Source organism: Polistes fuscatus, unplaced genomic scaffold, assembly GCF_010416935.1.
Source record: "Polistes fuscatus isolate 324 unplaced genomic scaffold, CU_Pfus_HIC Scaffold1, whole genome shotgun sequence".
Lineage (NCBI taxonomy): Eukaryota > Metazoa > Arthropoda > Insecta > Hymenoptera > Vespidae > Polistes > Polistes fuscatus.
The window spans coordinates 2,980,615-3,003,362 of NW_025112997.1; the positions used below are offsets into that span (position 1 = coordinate 2,980,615).

A 22,748-nucleotide genomic window follows, 5' to 3' on the forward strand; every position below is an offset into this window, starting at 1 on the left:
AAACAAAATAAATAAAATAAAATAATAAAAAAAAACAAGTAGAAAAATTTCCAAAAAAAAAAAAAATTTAAAAGAGCGATAGAAAAAGGAAATAAAAAAATACATTAAAAAAAGAAAAAGAGCGTATAGAAATTTTCAATCGAGCGATCGATAAAGATAAAACAAAAGGACGAGATGTTAAAGCTTAAGCGAGGAATGAAAAGGATTTTTCGAAATACACCAAACGTTTTTCTCCTATATTTGTGTATGTGTACGTACACAGTATATACATACATGTGCATCGTATATACAATCTACCACGAAGTTATTTCTCTCTCTCTCTCTGTCTCTCTCTCTTTCTCATGTATCTTGTAGGTATGACTGGAAATAAGAGTGAATGAGTGAGAGAAAGAGAGAAAGAGATAGAGAGATGATAAAAGCGTAGGTTGTCTTACCACGGTATTCCAACTTTAATTTCGCGTTCTGCTGATTTTTGGGCAGGTAGGCTGGGTGAAGGCCGACACTAAAGCGATACAGGCTATTCACGAGCACGTAATAACACACAACAAGAGGGTATCGGTATCTCATAGCGATCATACCACGTGGAATCTTAATATTAAGGGTGTCCAAGTGGAAGACGAGGGTTTATATATGTGTCAAATTAACACGGATCCCATGAAGAGCCAGGTAAGAGATATTAGTATTATTATCTTATTGTTAGATATATATTATCGTAATATTTTCATTTGATTTTTAGATATTTTATTGGATTTTTCTTTTCGTTATTTTTTCTATTATTATACATATATTTTTCTTCTATTTTTTTTCTATTTTTAGCTATTGCAACCTTGCAGGCCAATCTGTCTTTTTTATTTTTTTTTAATGTTGCCAGATATATTTTTTATTTGTTAAATATTTATTTTCTATTGTTAAAGAATTCAACAGACGTTCATTGGAAATTTATTCTTTTTTTTTTTTTGTTAATATTATTATTTCTTAATTAAGTTTGATCAAGTCTTTCTCGTAACGTTGTCAGACGTATCGCGTAGTTATTTTTTAGTATCGAAAAAATAAACAACGTTGCTTTTTATCGATATTGCTTATTATCATCATCATCATTATTATATATTGTCTTATTTGTTTGTTCTCTTTCTCTCTTTTTTTTTCTATATTTTTCAAAATATATGTTTCAGACAGGTATGTTGTCTATCGTGGTACCACCGGACTTTGTATCAGAAGATACATCCAGTGACGTTAATGTTGGAGAAGGTGGTCAGGTTAGCACCCACCTTTGCACACAAACATCCATCTAATAACTATATTCAATAATCCCACACTATAGTAAATGTAAAGCACCTTACAAAAAGAAACATCCTATATATACGTATAAAAACCTACTCTCGTGACATAATTAATTTCATATACAAAATGTAAACGATTTTAATACAAATGTAATTATTACACGTTAAATTATATATAAAAATCGTACATTGTTAATGTATTGAAAACCATTTGAAAAGAAACAAAAAAAATCACTCACTGGAAGGTAGTCTACTACTAGAGTGTTTAGATTTGAAACAATCTTGAAATTCGATCATTCTTTTTATTTAACATTCCCCACCCTCTTCTCACCCCCCCCCCTTCATATACTGTTTCCAATTGTATCTCGAATGTTTCGAGTGGTTCAAAAGTAACGAATATGACCAGATAGTAGTACATAGGAGGCTATTAGCAAACGCAATAAAAGTCTATTCTATTTATAATTCCGCTTTCATAACACGTACAGGTGAAGTTAACGTGCCGTGCAAGAGGCGTACCCCCGCCCCGCGTTCACTGGCGTAGAGAAGACAGCAAGGGTATTATAATTCGGGAGCCAGCAGGAAGTGCTTTGAACCAGAAGTCTCACGGTAAGATTTAATATATTCGTACCGTTTCTCCATGTAAAGTAGAATGTACGTATATTGTGCTCTCCTCAGACGCAATCGTGCCACTCGTGAATATTCAAATGTTCTCTTTCTCTTTCTTTCTCTCTCTCTCTTCTCTCTCTCTCTCTCTCTCTCTCTCTCACTTTCTCTTTCTTTCTCTTTCTCTCTCTTTCTGTCTTCTCTTCGTTTTATAAGTACCTACGGAATAATTACCAAGAAAATTTAATTAACTTTCTAAAACAACCGATATCAACATTTTTCCTACGATAGTTTAACAACTAAGGCTAACTGAGTCTTAATAAGCGATTTCATGAATGGCAAATCACTGTGGCTTTTACTTTACCTATATGTCAATCCAACCTCTATATATATATATATATATATATATATATATATATATATATTTTAATTTATTTATTTAATATCTAGTTTAATAGTATATATTATTTATAATGTGTAATAAGGTTTAATTTGATATAATGAAATAAAATAAAATCGTAGGTATCTATAATCCGTGTAAATTAATAATTAATACTCGTCTAGTTTTTTTATGTTACTTTAAACACTCATACTCATACCACCGGAATGCGACAAAATAAAGATTAACATTTTCCTTAACGGTGGTTATAAGAAAATTCTCTAGAAAAATTCTCTAGAAAAATTTCTAGAAATATCGATGTACAATTTCTAATACTAACCACTCCTCGTTATTTACGTCTCTTAACTTTATTTTCTTTTATACAAGACAGAAAACACCGCCTCTCTGTTCACTCTCGAATTTTCTCTCACACCTTCACATATGTAGTATATATATATGTATAAGTATATATTACACAAGTTATATCATATCAAATATTTTATATGATTTTAATCGACCAGTCGAGCGTGTTTACGTTCATTCAGAATGTATTAGTTCGAGTTATATTATTATTATTATTATTATTATTATTATTATTATTATTATTATTATTATTATATTACATATTTTATATTTTATATACGTTTAGCTTATAATCAGGATTATAATTAGATGTTATTAAAATGATATTACCAATATATATATTTGAATGATGATTAACATTTGTAATTTTATTCAATTGAAACTTACTTCTCTTTTTAACCTTTTTTTTTTCATTTCTTTTTCTTTTTTATTTTCATTTATTACATTATATTTTCGAATGAAATATTACGAGGAAACGAGGTAACGCAATGTTGGAAACAATTAATACGAGATTTACGTGCACGTGACTTACATTATCTACGAGTGTGTGTGAGAGAGAGAGAGAGAGAGGGAGAACGAAATTACGATCGATATATTCGCATAGGAAAGAAGTTTTCTATTTAAAGATTCATAAAATGGCAAATCAGGATTATATCGACTATTAAAACCACCCTCTGGTACTTTTTTAAATATGTATCGTCCTTTTACCATTTAACGTTAACCGGAACTAAAAAGATAGAAAGAAAAGGAAGTAAAACATCAGGAGAAGAGAGAGAGAGAGGGAGAGGAAACCAACCAAAAAAAAAGGAAAAAGAAACGATACGAACTTTTTCATTTTCCTCCTTTTTCCAGTCTTCCCCCCACCCCCAAGCCCCATTCCTTTTCTCTTTTTTTTTGTATTTTAATTTTTTTATTAAGCGAAAGAAGTTTAGCCTCTGTTCATTCGAACACAAAAAACAAAAGAAAAATAAAAAAAACGACGAAGAAGAAGCTCCTATTTTTATCATATAATGATCTAGAATGTGAATTCTAAAAGTTTCTTCTCAAAGTAGTATTAATAAATCAATTATTCTTCTTCCTCGAGAACTTTTTGTACAAAACTAATTGTTATTTATCCGTTTATTTGTTTCCCTCTCTTTATTATACGCAAACAAAAGTAGAAAGAAATTAATCGATTTTTCGAATCAGTTGAACAACCCATCACAACCCTCCCCCGAACTAACCACCCACCCATCCACCCACTCGTCCAGCACTCTCTCGAAGTATTGCAAATAAATGATGAACTTAAAAGTTCATCGTATTATTTCCGATTGTAACGATATAATCGAAGCTAATTTGATTGTCAACGTTTTCTCTCATTGTTATTATTATCGTTTTATTTTATTAAACCGATCGATCGAGAAAATATTTGTTTGTCGAGAACAAGAATCCTTTTCTCTCTCTTTCTGTTTCTTTTGACGGTCTGCAAAGCTCTTCTCGTTCCTTTCCTTTCCTTTCTTTTCTTTTCTTTTCTTTTCTTTTCCCTTTTCCCTTTTCCCTTTCCTTTTCCTTTTCTTTCCTTCCTTCCTTCCGGTTTTGAACCCGATGTAAACGAGGTACTTAGTATTCACAACGGCATGGTGTTACTAATGGCGGGCAAATTCCGTTGCACTATCAGACACAGTTGCAGCACGATGTATATGACTCGAGACATTGCGACACATGGCAAGAGCACTTTTATACTTGCAACGAAAGCAGTACCACCCCCGCACCCTTCGTCTTCATTCCCCTTCCTACCATTCAGTATAGTTTCCACTATCGGACCACTGCTACTACTACCATAGCACTGATTTTTCACTCATTATTATGCGAAACACGTTTACCTTTCTAAATCTTTACGATTGACCTACACCAACCCCTATCACCACCAACCTCCCCCCCCACCCTCCTTCCTCTTAAGAATAAGACGAACGTTGTACTCATAATTAAGACTATTCTTTTTTTTTTAAATACATATCATTTCCAGGGTGCTATATCTAACAATAAGCGTGAAAAATAAAAAAAATAAAAAAAATAGCTAAACGAGGATCGTAAATAAATAAATGTATATTCGCGTAAATCAAAATTGTGCAAATTATTTTAATCGTATTTTGTTCTTCTTTTTTTTGCAAATATAAAAGAAAGATAATTTAATTTTTCTTGTAATAGAAAATGATTCGTAATCGTTTGCTTATCTACAGCAAAAACAAGAATCTCCCCCCAAAATATATACATATATATAATATATAATTCTTAATTAAAACAGTAACACTTGTCTTATTTGTAAAATATTACAGTAACAAATCGTTGATTGAAAATTAATCTTAACGAGGAATAAAATAAGACCAAAAGTAAGTGTATGTAATTTCAAAAAAAGAAAGAAAAAACAATACCAAAGTCTTATATTGTTAAAAGTATCTAATATTGTTTTATGAAAAGAATCAATGAAACAAAAAGAAAGAAAGAAAGAAAAAAAGAAAGAGAGAGAGAGAGTAGATGGGAAAATGTTGAGAACACGCGGCACCCCCATAGCCGTTTCGTAAGAGTAACGCGTCCTTGCTCTTTTTCCATCCCCCTTTTCGAAGGATAGAACGTTGCTCGAGCACTCACGCAAGATCTTGAAAATGTTCACGTCTACGAGCTGTCCTTCTCTATTCTCTCCTCCTCCTCCTCCTTCACCTCCTTAGCGCTGTCGCGGATTTCAAGCCGCGGATCTTCTCAATTTAGCTGAAAATCTGACTTTGGTCTTCTACTTGAGATTACGTCCAATTCTAAAACCGTCTTGGTGTGGCATACAACACGAGCCGCTTTAAGTGAGCCATAACCTCGCGACTCCTCCGCCTCCCGCCTTCTCCTCCTCCTCCAATGCCTCTCCCTCGCCCCGCTCATCTGCCTTATCATCCTCGCCCCATTCCTTCTCATCCTTCTTCATCTTCGTTCTCATACTCGTTCCTCTCATCCCTCCTCCTCCTCGTACTCCTCAACGTCCTCTCATCGTTGTCGGTGGCGTGAATCAAGGAAACTCTTGCACGGTTTAGCGGTTAACGCTTTCCCTCTTGCTTGATGACCGTCGTCCTATCAACATTTCCCTCCCTTCCCTAGCACCCTCCTCTCCAACCACCCCCCCCCTATTCCCCGTCCTACCGTTTCCCTTCGAACTACTGAACAATTGGAAAGCATTTAAGTTGACTTCATAGTCAACGCTCCTCCTCCTCCTCTTCCTCCTCCCTCTTTCTTCCTTTTTCTTCTTCTTTTTCTTTTTCTTTTTCGAATTTAAGCGAACACACTTAGATAAACGCGAAGACAACCTGTCCTTTCTCAAAGTGTTATATCATTTTTCTTCCTCCACTTCTTCTTCTTCTTCTTCTTCTTCTTCTTCCTTCTTGTTTTTTCTTTCTTTCGTTTGCATCCTCTTGCTTGTTGTGTTCTTCTTCCTTTTTAAAAATACACGTCTACGCAAAGAGCGAGTGTGATTTTTTTTGTTATTTAATTTTTCTACTACACATCTTTTTCCTTTTCTTTCTTTTCCAGTTTGTGACGAAATTCCCGGGGAGGAATTAAAATTAACGAAAATTTCTAGGACCGAAATGGGCGTTTATTTGTGTATCGCCAGCAACGGTGTACCACCGACGATTAGCAAAAGACTTTCTTTAAACGTTCATTGTAAGTAATTAAATGTAATTTAAATGAAATTCTGTATAAAGGTTTTCTGAGGTTTTTATTTACTCGCCGAGGCAAACCGCGTCAGCGTATATTCTATAAAAACGAAAAATAAAAACGAAATTGTTACATTCTAAGGATATGCTGGGATGATTTGTTCAAATAAGAATAAATTCGATCGATTTGATAATAATTGGTTCATATTCAAAATTATCTCAACACGTCCTGCAATTTTTGTTTCTGAATATTTAGTGCGCTGATTTTTCAAATATGAAAACCGATTTTTCTATCAGCTGTAGGTTTTTAAGAAAATCAGTTTCAAAAATTCACACTTTTTTAAAATTTCGACCATATTTGCAACGCAACAATTAACGATAAACAATTTCTAATCATGGCAGCAGATTCTGTAAACAACTTATGCAACATCTACTTGCAAATATGTTTGAACAAGGATTAATAAACCCGGCGAGAACCAGTTTCGGTACGAATTTTTCGGCATTTTTTATATAATTGCAACATTGAAATTTCAAAACAAATTTTATAATTTTAATCCTTGCTTTAACGATAGAAGTTTGCAGTAACAAGCTTCAGAATTTCATTTTTTTCTACTACTCGATATTAGAAACGGGAAGAAAATTGTCGGCAGAGAATGTGTTAATAATTTGATAATATTTTCATTAAATAATTCATTTTAATTATATATATTGATATTTCTTTTCAGTTCCACCTGCTATTCATGTACCTAATCAACTTGTTGGAGCACCTTTAGGTACAGACGTGGTCTTAGAATGTTACGTCGAAGCAGCTCCGATGTCGATTAATTATTGGGTAAAGGAAGGTATATAAACATGTTTCAAAAGATGTCTTTTTCATTGATTGTAGTATTCAATCATATCTTTCAAAATTATAATATAACATCAGGAAAAATGTAATATAAAATTTTTAAGCAATAATAGGAAGAATCATTGGCAAAAGAATAATACAAATGGAAACATTAATTCTATATTTTAATATTTAGAATCATGTTAAAAAGAAAACAAAAATTATCGATATATGAAAAAAAGAAAATAATTAATATTAAAAATGTCGGATAAAAGAAATGAATTTTTTTTAAATAATAATTATTAATACTGCTACGTTTGATTTTGATCTAACCTTGAAAAAAAAAAAAAAAAAAAGAAAAATCATATTCGATATGATGAAAAGATGATTTTTAATATAAACAAATGTTGTATCCGTCACTTTCCGTTTTTGCAAAAAAAGGAACGATGTTAATAACCAGTACGCAACACGTAGTCGAGATGTACGAAAAGTCACCGTTCGAAGTACGTATGACCCTGTTGATAAAGAATCTTCAAAAGGACAACGTTGGAACATATCACTGTGCAGCGAAAAATTCTCTCGGCGAGGTTGACAGCACGATTCGTTTGTACGGTAAGTGAAAAAACTTAACGCACCGAGAAAATACTAAAAAAGAAATAAAGAAGAAGAAAAGGAATAGAAGAAAGGGAGAGAAAATAGATAAGGAATAGAAAAGGGTAAAAGAAGAAGTAGAAGAAGAAGAAGAAGAAGAAGAAGAAAATGAGAATGAGGAAGGAAAGAAGAATAATGGAGCAATGTATTGAAAACGATATGTCTCCTTTCTTCTTCCTTTATTTATTTCTTCATTTCTTTCTAACTTTCCCTTTCCTTCATTTATTTCTTTCTTTCTTTCTTTCTTTCCTTTCTTTTCTTCTTTCCTAACATTTTCTATGGACACAATAATCTTTCAGAACGATTTATTTCTTAACAAATGTCTTCTTACTTCACATTTATTTTATTTTATTTTATTTTATTTTATTTTATTTTATTTATAATCGTCCTATCGTTGTATTCGTACATTTATTTATTCATTCATTCGTTTATTAATTTCTTTTTATCGTTATTGACGACAAAATAATTTTTTCAAAACGATTCGTCTGATAAAAAAGCCAATATCATTTCAACTGCATATTTACTTTATTTGATTTATTTTGCTAAGAATTTGTTTTTTAATATCACCATATCGTTTTATCGTTGCATTTATTTATTTATTTATATTACCGTCGTTATGTTACTGTCAATTCAATTACAGAAATACCAGGACCAGCTAAAACGGATCTGGCTACTTGGTCTTCCATATACGACGATGATAATAATAATAATCGGATCCTTTATGGTCAAGGGGAGATGGATAAGACGGAAAACAATTCTGCTCATATGGAAATTTCTCTTTTTCATGGTTCGAACCATCATGCACGACTACCACCAACTTTAGCTACGGAGTTACCTACCTCCATCAAAATTGGCAAAAATCGGCCAACCGTAAACGTATCCTCCTATGCCACCGATTTTACCATCAACCATAACACTTTACTTTTATTATTATCATTATTATCATTATTATTATTATCGTCCTCATCATCCTCGTTATTATCATCAACAACTCCATCATTATTATCATCGTCATCATCGTTCACGATCACTATGACACGGTTGTCACAGTGATGACTATATGATTATCAAAATCCTAAAAATCGGACTAAAGTTATCAGCTGATCGTTGAATTTAATCATTTATTCAACGCTGCACACATATTTGCATATGTATATCCGACATTAATAATCATCGTAGAAAGAATGAAAAATTTATTTATTAGACGTTAACAACAAAATTAATCATCATCATTATCATTATCATCATCATCATCATCATCATCATCATTGTCGTCGTCGTTGTCTTCCTTGATAATTATTTTATTCTGTTTTCATGAATATAAGATGCTCCTCCATATTTGTATAAATTAAATAAGTTATAGAGAAAATAATGGGTTAAAAAAAAAAAAGAATTAAAGAAAGAGAGAGAGAGAGACAGTTGATGAACTTGTTAATATTCATGGGGGAAAAAAAAGAACCCATCGAATGTGTGCATAAGTAAAGGTACATATGTGAAACGCGTTTTCATCTTGTAACATAATATCAAATTCGCGTTTTTCATTATTCGAGTTCCACAAAATCGACATTTCTCACTAAAAATAGAAGGTTAAATAATCGAATAATCTTTTGAACTCAAATATTTATTCGTTTTAATTATTATGATATATATATATATATATATTATATGTAGATTATAGTAGGGTCATTAGTTTTTTTAAAATAAGATCTGAGCATTTAATAAATTTAATTTTATTGTTAAACAAATATTATCTATATTTATATATTTGATATATTTTCTTTATTGAAAATAATTTAACACGAATGAATTGTTATATTAAATTTGTAAGATAGGTTGAAAGTCGTTTTTTTTTAAACAATTTGAGAAAAAAGATTTCTCAAAATAAACGCAAACTGTAAACTTAATTAATTAAGCTTGTAAAACTTTCGAGAAAATAATAATGTAATCGAGTTTGTAAAATTATTTTCAAACTTTCAAATCAATATTCTTACCTTCAAATATGTTTGAATATATTTCAATGTTGAATGGATTTAAAAATGTATTATAATAGTTTAATACTTGATTGTCGATTTGAAATGAAAAAACAATAAGACGCGATCGGTGAAGAGAAATTAAGCGAAATAGTTATTGGAAATATTATTTATAAAGTTTATTTAGTTGTTTTTTTTTATTTTTATTTTGGATAGAACAAATGTGCTCAGATCTGGCTTCGACGAAAGATGATATTGAGTTTTCTGCGAGAAAGATGTTGGATAACTAGTTTCTCTGAAAGAGTAATCAAAGACTGAAGAAGAAAGAAGAAAAATAAGATCTATTTAATTGTCACTCGCAAACACTTTAACCGGTTGACGATACTTTTTTAAGTATGTTCTTTCCAAAAGAAAATTTAAACAACGAATATAATCATTTTCCAACGTACATCATTCCATCATCCTCTTGGATTCTTATTTTTTTTCTTATTCCTCGTGTAATTTCTTTTCTTTTTTTTTTTATACATCGATAAAAATCGTTCCAACAAAAAGTGACGTGTAGTTTCTAAAGGGAAGGAAACGAAAAAGGAATGATTTAAAAAATTAACATGTACACTGTTTGTAAATGTTTTTTTTTTTCCTTAAAATAATTGAAACTAAAAGAATTAGATACGGAAGTTACTACCTGTACACACGTTGGTTTTTTATTATTGTTGTTGTTGTTGTTGTTACGTGTTAGGGAATGAAGTTAGTTGATTTGTAACGAGAGATAAAAGAGAGTAAAAAACAAAAAAGGAAAAAGAAAGAGAGATGGGGGAAGGAAAAGAAGAAGGGAAAGGAAGAAAGAACAAAAAAAATAGTATCATCATCGTCGTCACCGGTTAAGGGTGAAAAGGGAAAAGAGAGGGTGGCTGTGAGTAACGCGTCGAAGTGGACGCCATAATATGTCAGGGTAACTTTAGGATAAACTTTAGTACTTTCGAGCTACTTCCAACGAATTGTGTCTCATTCTGAGCGTAGATAGTTTTTAACGTTCTCCTTTCTAAGTTTTATCGAGGAAAAATAAAACAAAATAATGTAACTATCATCCCCCTGCCCTGCCCCTGCCCCTGCCCCCTATAAAAAAAGAGAAGAAGAGGAAGATAAACGTTGAACGAAAAAAAAACAAATAAATTCAAAATGTGCAACAAAATAATAATAATATGATATATTAAATTTGTGTTACTAAAAATGTAGCGCCACATATCGAGACAACGAAAAATATCACCGCAATCCCCCCCACGTCCCTCCACCCCCCGTTTTAGGAAAAAAAGGGGAGAAAAAAAAATAATTATGAACGACAAAATTCAGTCACGTACACAACAAAGATGTAATTTATCGAATATTTCTTTTTTTATTTTATTTTAAATTATTTATCTTTCTTTTTTTTTTTGTTTTTTAAATAATTGTAAGAGTAGCCACTTCTAGGTCAAAGGTTAATCGGCCAAAAAAAGAAAGAAACATATCTTTGTATATCTCTAGGTTATGTGCATATAACAATTATGATTTTTAACGACGACAAATTTCTATATTTCTCGACGCTTATATTCCAACAAATTCCCAGACCCCTACTTGAAAACAACCTTAACAAAAAAAAAAAAGAAAAATGAAAAAATAATCGTTCTTCCTTATATCGTCGTCGTAATCGTCGTCGTCGTCGTCGTCTTCGTCTTCGTCGTCGTCGTTGTGTTATTATATTATTGTTAAAATGAACAATATAATTACGTTCGTTGAATCAAATGAAAAAAAAAAAAAAAAAAAAAAAAAAAATAAAATCTCTTGTATATTTTGCTGACGCGTATGGAAAACAAAGTTCGTCGCAATGATCAATATTAAATCATGTAAATTATACCCCCACCCACCACCCCCCACTCCCGCCCCCTTTCGATATAATATTAATTATCATTAACGAAACAAAATTATAGATAATATGTATACGTAGAGAATTTTTGTCGATGTGCGATTGTAAGGATATATATATATAAAAAAAACAAATATTTTCAATGAATGCTTGTAAACTCTTGAGAGTAAACAACGATAAAAAAAAAAAAAAAAAAAATAAGAAGAAGAAGAAGATGAAGATGAAATATACACATTTTGGTATGTATATATACATATATAAATATAAGTATATAATAATTGCATATATACATATATACGAAATATTGATCGACAATTATAGTGAATTTTGTATATACTTTTTGTTATTATTTTCATTTTTACACACACGATACTATTTGATATTTATAAAATATTATTTTCATTATTATAATGAATATTTTCAATTATTATCGTGCTGGGATATTATTTATCGTGTAAAACAAAAAAAAAAAGATAAGATGTTTGTTTAGAAATTAAATAGAAGTATGGACGCGGTCAAAAGTTTCTTTTATTTGGTGATTTTTCAAAATTAATTATTACATTTCTCGATGAACTTTTCTAAACTCGTAATTAAGCTTCTAATTTTACAATATTCATTTTCAAGTTTTCCGATCATAAAATTAAGACGATTAGTCGAAAAACGTTTGGAAGAAAGAATAATTGATTTTTAAAATCACCTAAAAAGTTTTGACCATCTCTTTTGTAATAAAATGAGTTATCTGGAAAGATAAAATGAGAGAGAGAGAGAGAGAGAGAGAGAGGGAGAGAATCAGAGGAGGGAGAGAAACAGAGGAGGGAATAAAAAGGGAAGAAAAAAAGAATGAGGAAGAAAAAAAAGGAATAAAAAAAAAAGAAACTTTGTTCTACGTGCTTTTAGTGCTTTTGCTTATGGACCGAATAAAGGTGAAGCAAAAAATGAGCATCTCTCTCTCTCTCTCTCTCTCTCTCTCGAAAGTTTTCATATATTAAATTAATAAGAAGATTACATATGCATACATACATAGAAGGTACGCATCGTCGTCGTTGTCAAATATTCAGTCTATGTATACCTCGCATAATGTTCATCTAAAATGTTTAAAAATCGACACAAAAAAAAAAAAAATGCCTTATGATTTATTATGCATAGGCCTATACATATATATATACATATACATATTAGCCTTTGTACATACTATACATACATATATATATATAAATACATATAACTATACATATACATATATATAAATCATGCATCATCTCATAATAATACGTATTGTTGTACGAGTGCATTTTGATTTCGAATGATATTTATTTTCTAATTAGTACGAGAACGATTTTTTTTTATTGTTATTACATATCTTCGTTTCTTTCTTTTTTTTTTTTTTTTAATTAATTTACATACAATTAAAATATATTTCTTCGAGCTGAATTTCTCGCGACCGTGTGTGATTTGTATAAACGATAAAAAAAGTATATAAAAGTATAATCAGTGGCTTCCTGCTAGCGTAGTATAATTATGCGAACATGTTGAGATTTTGTTTATAGTAGATATTATAACAAATTGTTGACATGAAAAATGAAAAAAATTTTGGAGATAATCTGTGCTTTTTTAAAAACAAAACAAAAGATATATATATATATATATTAATTCTTTATTTTTAATTTTTTGTTATCATTGTTGTTATTATTATTATTATTATTTATTACGTATGCTGCGATATTTTGCGAATAATTTAAAGAATAATATAAAGGGTGATCAACATCAATAATTAAAACACAACAACAACGCGAAACAAATTTTTCGTTATAAAAAAAAAATATATATATATATATACATATGGTATATATATACATATACCATATATATCAAATATATATATATATATATATATATTTGAACCGCGTTCGGATGTAAACACTTTGACGTATAGGAACGATGATAGAGTACTAAAATAAAAGAAAAAAAGAAAAAAAAAAAAGAGAGAAAAAAGAAGAAAATTGAAAAAAAATAAAATAGAAACGAAAAAATAAAAATAAAATAAAAGAGAAAGGGAAACACAGAGGTTGTTATGCGTGAAATAATCTAATTTTTGTAAATGTAAAAAACTTTTTAGGTATAAACTGTGCGGGCGCAGTGTTCGTGTTAGTTTAGCAACGGCCATTATGTGTTATATGCGATATTTGCAGCAAACGAACGAACGAACGAACGAACGAACGAACGTACGAACGAACGAACGAATGAATCAACCAACTGCTAAATGAAAATATTAAATGCAAAAGAATAAGAAATAAAATGTTAAAAAGCAAGCAAGCAAGCAAACAAACAAACAAACAAACAAACAAACACAATTATCGACACATTACGATAACTGTATCTCATTGACAATACGTGTTTATCATACTAAGCGTCGCTTGTACTGTAGCATCGTTAAAAAGATAATAAAAGAAAAGAGAAAAATAAAAAATAAAAGAAGAGATAAGAGTTGTGTGTCTGTGTGTGTGTGTGTGTGTGTGTGTGCGTGGCTAAAATAAGAGAGAAATTCAAGATTTCACCTTCGTTATAGAAATCAACGTAATATCCTTTTCATTGTATTAAAAAATAAAAATTAATTAATTACAAAAAAAATAATAATAAATATTAGCTAAAGTTGCATTTAAGAACAAAGAATGAAAGAGAGAGAGAGAGAGGGAGAGAGAGGGAGAGAGAGGGAGAGAGAGATAAGATTAATCAATATAACGAAACACGTTAGCTGTTCTGCTAGTAGTAAAAGTATAGAAAACTTAGAACGCATACTTGGAAAGCCAATAATTCCTACGTGTCATATATAAAGTTCCTGAAACTGATAATCCGCTTATTTTCATTTAATACGATACATAATCGCACGGATATAACATAGAGATCCATTGTATTTGAAATCTCTTTTAATTAATATACGATCCCCAAGTTGAAGTTTTAAAAGATAAAGAAGTAAAAGATAGACGGAAAAAGAAGATTAAAAATAAAAAGATATCTCTTTCTTTCTTTCTCTTTCTTTCTCTCTCTCTCTCTCTCTCTCTCTTTCTCTCCCTTTGTCCCCGTGTACGCACGAAAAACTTTGACAGATTAATCCAACGAACCAAATGATCCAAATTCGTAATATCCACCCCTTTTACCCTTCACCATTTCGCCCTTATAAGAACAATCAAACTGAACTGTTATATATCATATTATCTATAATATGTAAAAAATTGATAAAGTTTAGAATCGTTCGAGAGATTTCGAGGAATCTTAACGATCGTGTTTAGGGTGAAAAGAATTGATCGTTAAATTGGCGGGTATTAGGAAGATTAGGGATGCCGAGGAGGAGAATGAGGAGGAGGGAGGGGGAGGATAAGAAGGAAAACGATTAGCGAAAAGGACGACAAATTATAATGATAAATTCGGGTTTAAGAAACTATGAAGATCTTAGACGGTTCATAAATAAGCACAACTGTTCGAACAGCTGGCGCGCACGTAATTCGTCGTGAATTAATTTAAGGGGGGAGAGGGGAGGGGGTGTTGGCAGAGGGGGAATGGAGGGCCCCCGGTGGTGCTTTCTTTAGACGGGCGCACGGGCGCGCTACCACTTTCATTAAAGGTCTGCTGGCGCCATTTGGTGGCTCACTTTATGCTGATTTTATTTCCCTTCTTTCGCGAACTTGAGATCTGCGGTAATTGTGCGGTATTATTACCCGGAGAGAGGGGCATTATGGCCACGTGAAATATTGCCCGTCGAACGCGTAGTGCGCCTTCTGAAGAAGATTTCACGGTTCGCTGAAACTCTCCTTCCTTTCCTTTCCTTTCCTTTCCTTTCCTTTCCTTCCTTTGCCCTTCAGTCGCCATCTTCTTCTTTTTCTTCTTATTCCTCGTTTACCTCGCTATTTCTATATCTATCTCTTTTTCTTATTTTCTTTTTCTATCTTCCCGACTTTATTTTTTTTTATCCATCTCTCTCTCTCTCTCTCTCTTTAAAATTACCAACACCACCACAGTTACTACAAAAGCTTCCTTCCTTTCCTACGACTTTCTATACTCGCGTACTGTTGTTTCAACTTTGGCACGAAATCATCCCCCAAGAAAACTTGTGCACGCCTGCACATCACTGACAGACTCTTCCTTCTTTACCTCGGATTTCTTCGTTTTCTTTATTCCTTCTTCTACCTTTACATTTCTTTTTCTTTTTCTTTTTTTGTTTTTCTTTCCATACCTCTCTTTCATTCTTATTCTTATTCTTATTCCTATTCTTATTCTTATTCTTATTCCTTTCCTTACTTTTGCTTGCCTTCTCTAACATCCAAATTACGTCGCTTTATTCCACTAGATTTATTCGAATATTATCCTATCGGTTTTTCCACTTGTTTTCTTTTTTTTTATTTTTATTTTTTTGCTGTTTACTTCTTCCTCTTCTTCTCCTTCTTCTTCTTCTTCTTCTTCTTCTTAGGTATTTTCTAACTCACACCCAAACTTTCTGTCTTTTTCCTTAAACTTAACGACCACACCAAAGTAAACTCCTATCTTATTTATAATATGTGCGACAGCTGCATCGTCAGTGATTTTTTGAAAAAAATCAGATTTGAAATTTTCATGTCTTTATGGGTACAAAAAAAAGTAGGTGAATTTATTTAACAAGGGGAGAGCCAAGTTGACACGTCACCGATTTTGTTTTAAATTCTACACAATTGCAGGAGCAATACCCGTTTCAAAAAAAAAAAAAAAAAACAAAGGAAAAAGTTTCACGCGCATTTTTATATATATTTATTTGTTTCAGTTGGAAAAATAAATTTTCTACAGCTTTACAATTCTCCACACCGTGTTAAGCTCAACATTTTTCCATCCTTTTCGTTTAGGCTGAAAACTTTTCAACTCATCGTCGTATATTAGGTTCAAAACTTTTCAGCCGACACATGTAGGTTTTTTTCTATATTTTCTTTTCCTTTTAATAAAACTGTACAAAATGTATTTTTTCATTTAACATGAAACGAACTGTATATAAAATTGCATAAGAAACTCCCTTCATTTTCTTGAAAACAGTTGTTTATTGAGTTCTACTACTTGCACATTGTATGGTCCTAATGGACTCCTGCAACTGTGGAATTTAAAAAAAATCGCTGAGGAAAGTCAACTTGGCTCTTCCCTTGTAAAATAATCTCTCTCTCTCTCTCTCTCTCTTTCTTGTTCTTTTCTTTTATATTCGTTATCTATGATAAATTTTTTTAAATTGCCATTTTCTCTTTTTCTTCTTTATTTTGTCTTCTTTTTTTCTTCTTTACTATTCCACACAGAGATAGACACAATTTCAAAAGTTTACTGAGACTAATGTCTACTTTGATTACGCACGTAGATAATACTCTATGCAATAAATGTCAGACGTAATTGCGAACAGTCTATCATTAGAGATCACCGCCTTCATTTCAGATAGAAATTTAAATGCACAGTTTACGTGGTCGAGAATAATAATAGTTTATCTTTCATTGATTGAAAAAAATCATTTTGCGTAAAGTACTATTCTAGTCTTCTCCTTTACGAGTATCTGAAGAAAAAAATCTACAAATAATTCTATTTTATATATTCGCGAAAAATATTTAAGTTTTATTTCAAACCTTGTTTTATATATAAAATCAAATATTTATTTATATTATTAATATTCCGCGAAATACAAAAAGCAATTTAAAAATTTGAAAAGTAGCGCCATCTTAGCTTGTTGTAATCGATATAATAGCTTTTTGATTATTCAAAATCGATACTTCAGATATTAAAACTCGTAATTCATAAATCGTATCGATATATCGAAAAATTACATAATTCATTATTTATGATCGTAATAATAAATAAAAATCATCAATTTTATTATGTTCAAATAAAGTTTTAAACATAAAAGAAAGTATTTCGTAAATTCGTAATTCGTAATTGTTGTATCGAAAATCGAATATCGATAATTGCGATTTCGATATACTCTCGCTATTACTACGTTCATTGAGCGGGACGCCGTGTATGTAGCCATTGTGTTGTTTTAGATCGTATCGTATAATTTTTGTGATTCACGTGCAGTAAAAGTGCATAAGAGAAATGTGAATTATTAAAAAATAAAAAGGGACACTCTGGATAGATAAACAGGACAAGAATAATCGTAAGTTTTTGAGGTTATTTTCAGTGTGGTTAATATATATTCATATTGAATAAAATAGGTTAAGACCTGCATTTTCTTAATTACAGTCATCGTGAGCCACACCCTGGCTTTGTCGATGCCAAACATTGAATTCCTGTCATTTTAATCACATCAGGTTCGACATTTATTTCTTTTAATATTCTAAAATAATCCTTTACATTTGTGCATATTTTTACAAACCATTTATTTCTATAAATCTACATCTCAAACATTACATATTTCGTTTTTTTTAGGCTATATAATGAAAATGCATATTAATTGGTTATTCCTTCTTTTCTCCATCCTTGGAACTACGAATGTTGTATTAACACAAAATGGATTTTATAATGAAGAAAATCATAAGTGTCCTCAGAATTGGGTTAGGTTTCAAGAATCTTGTTATCGCTTCATCAAAAGTCCCATAAAGGCACGAGAAGATGCAAGAAGAAATTGTCAAGCTTATCAAAGTGATTTAGTAACGATTAATTCGTTGGAAGAGCATGGATTTATACTACATCAATTATTATGGCAAGATCCGCAGCATCGTCAATGGTATACAGGTATTAAATATCAAGGCGGAGCTTGGATTAATGAAGCAGACAATACGCAGTTAACTAACATGGATAATGCATTCTTACCTGAACCGGCTGATAATATTTTTGGAAAAGATTACTTGATATACTCTTATCACAATAATTTGCAACGTTGGGGATTCGAAAAAGTTACAGGGATAGACAAATTATTGTATATTTGCGAAGCACCTATTTCTAATTTATATAATTTAGTCGAAGATGATCGTACTTATGAATACGGTGTTCATATTATTGATCCTTTAAAAGTTCCCAGAGGACCATATTTTATCAAGCAACCTGTCAGTACAGTATTTGACTTGTCGAATAGAAAAACGACCAATGAAGTTTCTTTGAGTTGTTTCGCTGGTGGTTACCCAACACCGACTTATGAGTGGTTCAAAGAGGAATATGAAAATGATAGATTAATAGCATCAAGGATCGATCCTTTATTAAACACTAGATATACCATAAGCGGTGGTACACTTATTATTTTTGACCCGGAACAAGTGAGATATTTCTTTTGTATCTTTTATATAAATTCTTATTTGTTAATACAAACAGTTTTATAGATTTATTAATGTAATAATTGAATTCTTATTACAGACAGAAGATCGAGGTACTTACCATTGCAAAGCAACTAATACGTTTGGCACTATTATATCGGAAAGCGTAGAACTTTCTTTCGGATATATCATGGAATTTAATTTGAAACGTTCGGAAGAACGAGGCGACCAAAACTGGGGCAAAGCAATTTATTGCGATCCGCCACAACATTTTCCCGGTGTTAAATATAATTGGGCACGTGAATATTTTCCAAATTTCGTGGAAGAAGATAAACGTGTATTTGTATCGTACGACGGCGCTCTTTACTTTTCTGCGTTGGAAACAATCGATAGAGGCAATTATTCGTGTAACGTTCAAAGTGAAGCATCCAATACAGGACGCAATGGACCGTTCTTCCCGTTAAGAGTTGATCCACATTGTAATTATTTTTCATTCATTTGTTAAGTTTAATAAGTCTCCTAAGAAAATTAATTTTGTTAATTTTAAGAAAATTTTGTTTTTGTATTTGTAGCATCATTTCAACAATTAAAATTTCCTAATAACTTTCCAAAGGCGTTCCCAGAAGCACCTGTAGCTGGTGAAGAAGTCAGATTAGAGTGTATAGCGTTTGGATAGTACGTATAATTATTAATCAAACAATCTATTTGTTAGTTTATCAGATATTTATAAAATAAAATTATATTTCAGTCCAATTCCTTCATATAATTGGACAAGAAGAGGTGGTTCCTTACCAAGAGGCGTATACACAATGAGTTACAATCGTGTATTGATAATACCATATGTACATGTAGAGGATCAAGGAGAATATGTTTGTAGAGCACATAACGATAGGCACTCGATTGAAAATTCTGTAAGATTGTCTATCCAAGCTGCTCCCAATTTTACCATACCATTAATGGACAAACATATGGACAATAGAGGAGAGTTAACATGGACTTGCGAAGCTTTTGGTATTCCAGACGTAACATACAATTGGTTTAGAAATGGAGAATTATTAGATATGGATACTATTCCACCAGAAGATAGAGATCGTTATCTTATTCAAGACAATGTTTTAAAAATAACGCGACTAGATCCGGAAACAGATCAGGCTATGTATCAATGTCGTGCTAAAAATCAATTGAAAACTACATATTCATCTGCTCAATTAAGAGTTTTATGTAAGTTATCTTTTTAATGAAATTTTGAACAATTATTTTGCAATATAATTCATTTTAATTCAATCTTTAATGTTGCAGCATTAAAACCATCTTTCAAAAAAAGACCCATGGAACCAGAAACATATGCAGCAGAAGGAGGTAACGTTACCATAATTTGTGATCCCGAAGCTGCGCCAAGACCAAAATTTGTATGGAAGAAAGATGGTAATGTGATTGGTGCAGGTGGTAGGCGTAAAATTCTTAATAAAGGAAGTCTAGTGATCAAACCAGTGTCACGAGACGACGAAGGAACTTACGTTTGTACTGCTACGAATGAATATGGAAGTGATGAAACTCGAGGACGACTTATTGTATTACGTGAGAAACAAATTAATAAAATTATAAATTAAAAATATTCATGCTAACATTAATATATTTCATATTATAATCTTACAATCTCATAAAAAGTATATTAATTTATTGTAAATATTGCAGGTAGTCCACGATTAGTCGAATCATTACCGCAGCGTATTTTTATTGCTGTAAATCAAAATCAAACGTTGTACTGTTTAGCAGATAACGATGAAATGTTAGACGTTGCATATTTATGGACACACAACGGTATACGTATCAGGGAAAAAGATGTTCGTAACAATCCAAGGCTAAATATTAATGGTGGAACATTAAATATCATTAATGCGACTTTTGGCGAAGCTGGAGAATATGAATGTATAGTTAAAAGTACAGTGAGTAGAATTTCAAGTAAAACAATTGTAATTGTGGAAGGACCACCCGGTCCACCAGGAGGTGTACAAGTTGTCAATATAGTTAAAACATCAGCAACGTTGCGTTGGACCGATGGTGCACTCAACGGTAGACCAATATTGATGTATACCGTTAGTGCAAGAACAAATTGGAACCATACATGGTTTAATCTAATAGAAAGTATGTATAAAATGTCGATAAATCAATCATTTATTTTATCATACATAATATATTTTATTTTCTAAAATCTGTGTGTATAATATTTTTTTCACAGATATCACAGCTGTAGATGTTAATAGATACAATGGTCGTAAAGAAGCATTCATCAGAAACATATTAAATCCTTATACAACTTACGAATTTCGTATATCAGCTTTTAACGAACTAGGCTATGGATTACCATCGATGCCATCACCTCAATACAGCGCACCATCAGATAAACCTAGTAAACCACCAAGTAACATTGGAGGAGGAGGTGGAAAAATAGGAGATCTTACGATGACTTGGACACCATTACCCCCAGCTGATCAAAACGGTCCTGGAGTTCATTACCAAGTTTTCTGGCGTCGTAAGGGTCACGAAACCGAATTTCAATCCTTATTATTACGAGAACTTGGTAACATTGGTATATGTGTGGTACAAATTCAACATGAATATTATTATACCGAATACGAAATTAAAGTTCAATCATTAAATGCTATTGGTTCAGGACCAGTTTCTGAAATATATACGATCTATAGTGCTGAAGATATGCCGCAAGTAGCACCACAACAAGTAGTTGCTCATGGTTTCAACAGTACAAGTTTGAACGTTAGTTGGGCACCCATTGAACAAACTCGTTTAAAAGTTCGAGGTAAATTAATCGGTCATAGGATAAAGTATTGGAAGGAAAGTAATAAAGAAGAGGATGCCGTATATTACCTGTCTCGTACCACAAGACCATGGTCACTTGTCGTGGGATTACAACCTGATACTTACTATTACGTTAAAGTAATGGCCTATAATTCAGCCGGGGAAGGGCCCGAGAGTGAACGCTATTTAGAAAGAACTTATCGTAAAGCACCGCAGAAACCTCCCTCTTCTGTCCACGTCTATGGCATTAATCCATCAACGGTTAGGGTTGTATGGCGTTACGTACAACCAAGCTTGGAAGAGGAACCATTAATAGGATACAAAATACGTGTATGGGAGGTCGATCAAGACATGAGTACTGCCAACGATACCATTATTCCTGGTGGTTCCAAACTCGAAGCTGATATCAATAATCTGAGTCCTGGAAAAGCTTACCATTTGAGAGTACTTGCATTTAGTAATGGTGGTGACGGACATATGTCCAGTCCTGCGCATACATTTCAAATGGGTGATGCCGCTGCTTTTCGAAGTAGTGCAGGAATTAAAATCCCAAATGCTAGTTTAGGCATATGCTTAATAATACTACTAAGATCTTTCAATTACGTTTAAATCGTAATTGAATTTTTCTAAGATTATTATTCGCTTCATTCGAACGCAAATTATTACAATTTTAGATTCATCTAAAGTCATTCCTTAAAATATATGACTATAAAGTTTGTTAGAAAGATCTGAAAGATTATTTATACATTTATAAATTTATATATAGATATAATATACGAATTTTTTAAATTTAGACTATAAAAAAGATCTGAAGAAAAACAAGAAAATACAGTATTATCAAGATGCAATTTTTAAACTTAAAACACGTTAACTTTCATGTTATTCATCCGTGACCGCCGCTACGACATGTAAAACTTGCATGGCAGTCAATGTGTTGATTTAGAAAAAATGAAAAAAAATATGATTATAACATTTATCGGAGAAGAAAATCTTAAGAGAAAAAAAAAGAATTTATCAAAATAAGAATCACACTTTTATATCAAT

At 31.6% G+C, this 22,748-nt stretch overlaps 2 protein-coding genes across 2 annotated transcripts in view; both read left to right on the forward strand.

Moving 5' to 3' along the window:
* Positions 1-9,376, forward strand: part of LOC122516207 (lachesin-like) — a 32,458-nt gene extending 23,082 nt beyond the window's left edge. The window contains exons 6-12 of the mRNA XM_043633842.1: positions 481-666; positions 1,173-1,256; positions 1,766-1,886; positions 6,175-6,306; positions 7,025-7,141; positions 7,567-7,737; positions 8,417-9,376. Of these exons, the coding sequence (XP_043489777.1) occupies positions 481-666; positions 1,173-1,256; positions 1,766-1,886; positions 6,175-6,306; positions 7,025-7,141; positions 7,567-7,737; positions 8,417-8,829 (1,224 nt within the window). The 3' untranslated portion in view covers positions 8,830-9,376. The remainder of the gene's footprint in view (positions 1-480; positions 667-1,172; positions 1,257-1,765; positions 1,887-6,174; positions 6,307-7,024; positions 7,142-7,566; positions 7,738-8,416) is intronic.
* Positions 9,377-17,645: 8,269 nt separating this feature from the next.
* LOC122520207 (contactin) lies at positions 17,646-22,693 on the forward strand. Its single transcript, XM_043640293.1, has 9 exons — positions 17,646-17,794; positions 17,881-17,948; positions 18,067-18,890; positions 18,988-19,366; positions 19,460-19,562; positions 19,636-20,108; positions 20,187-20,465; positions 20,583-21,032; positions 21,127-22,693. Exons 3-9 carry the CDS (start codon positions 18,075-18,077, stop codon positions 22,311-22,313), a joined length of 3,687 nt encoding a protein of 1,228 aa, XP_043496228.1. The 5' UTR covers positions 17,646-17,794; positions 17,881-17,948; positions 18,067-18,074; the 3' UTR covers positions 22,314-22,693.
* Positions 22,694-22,748: the final 55 nt, after the last annotated feature.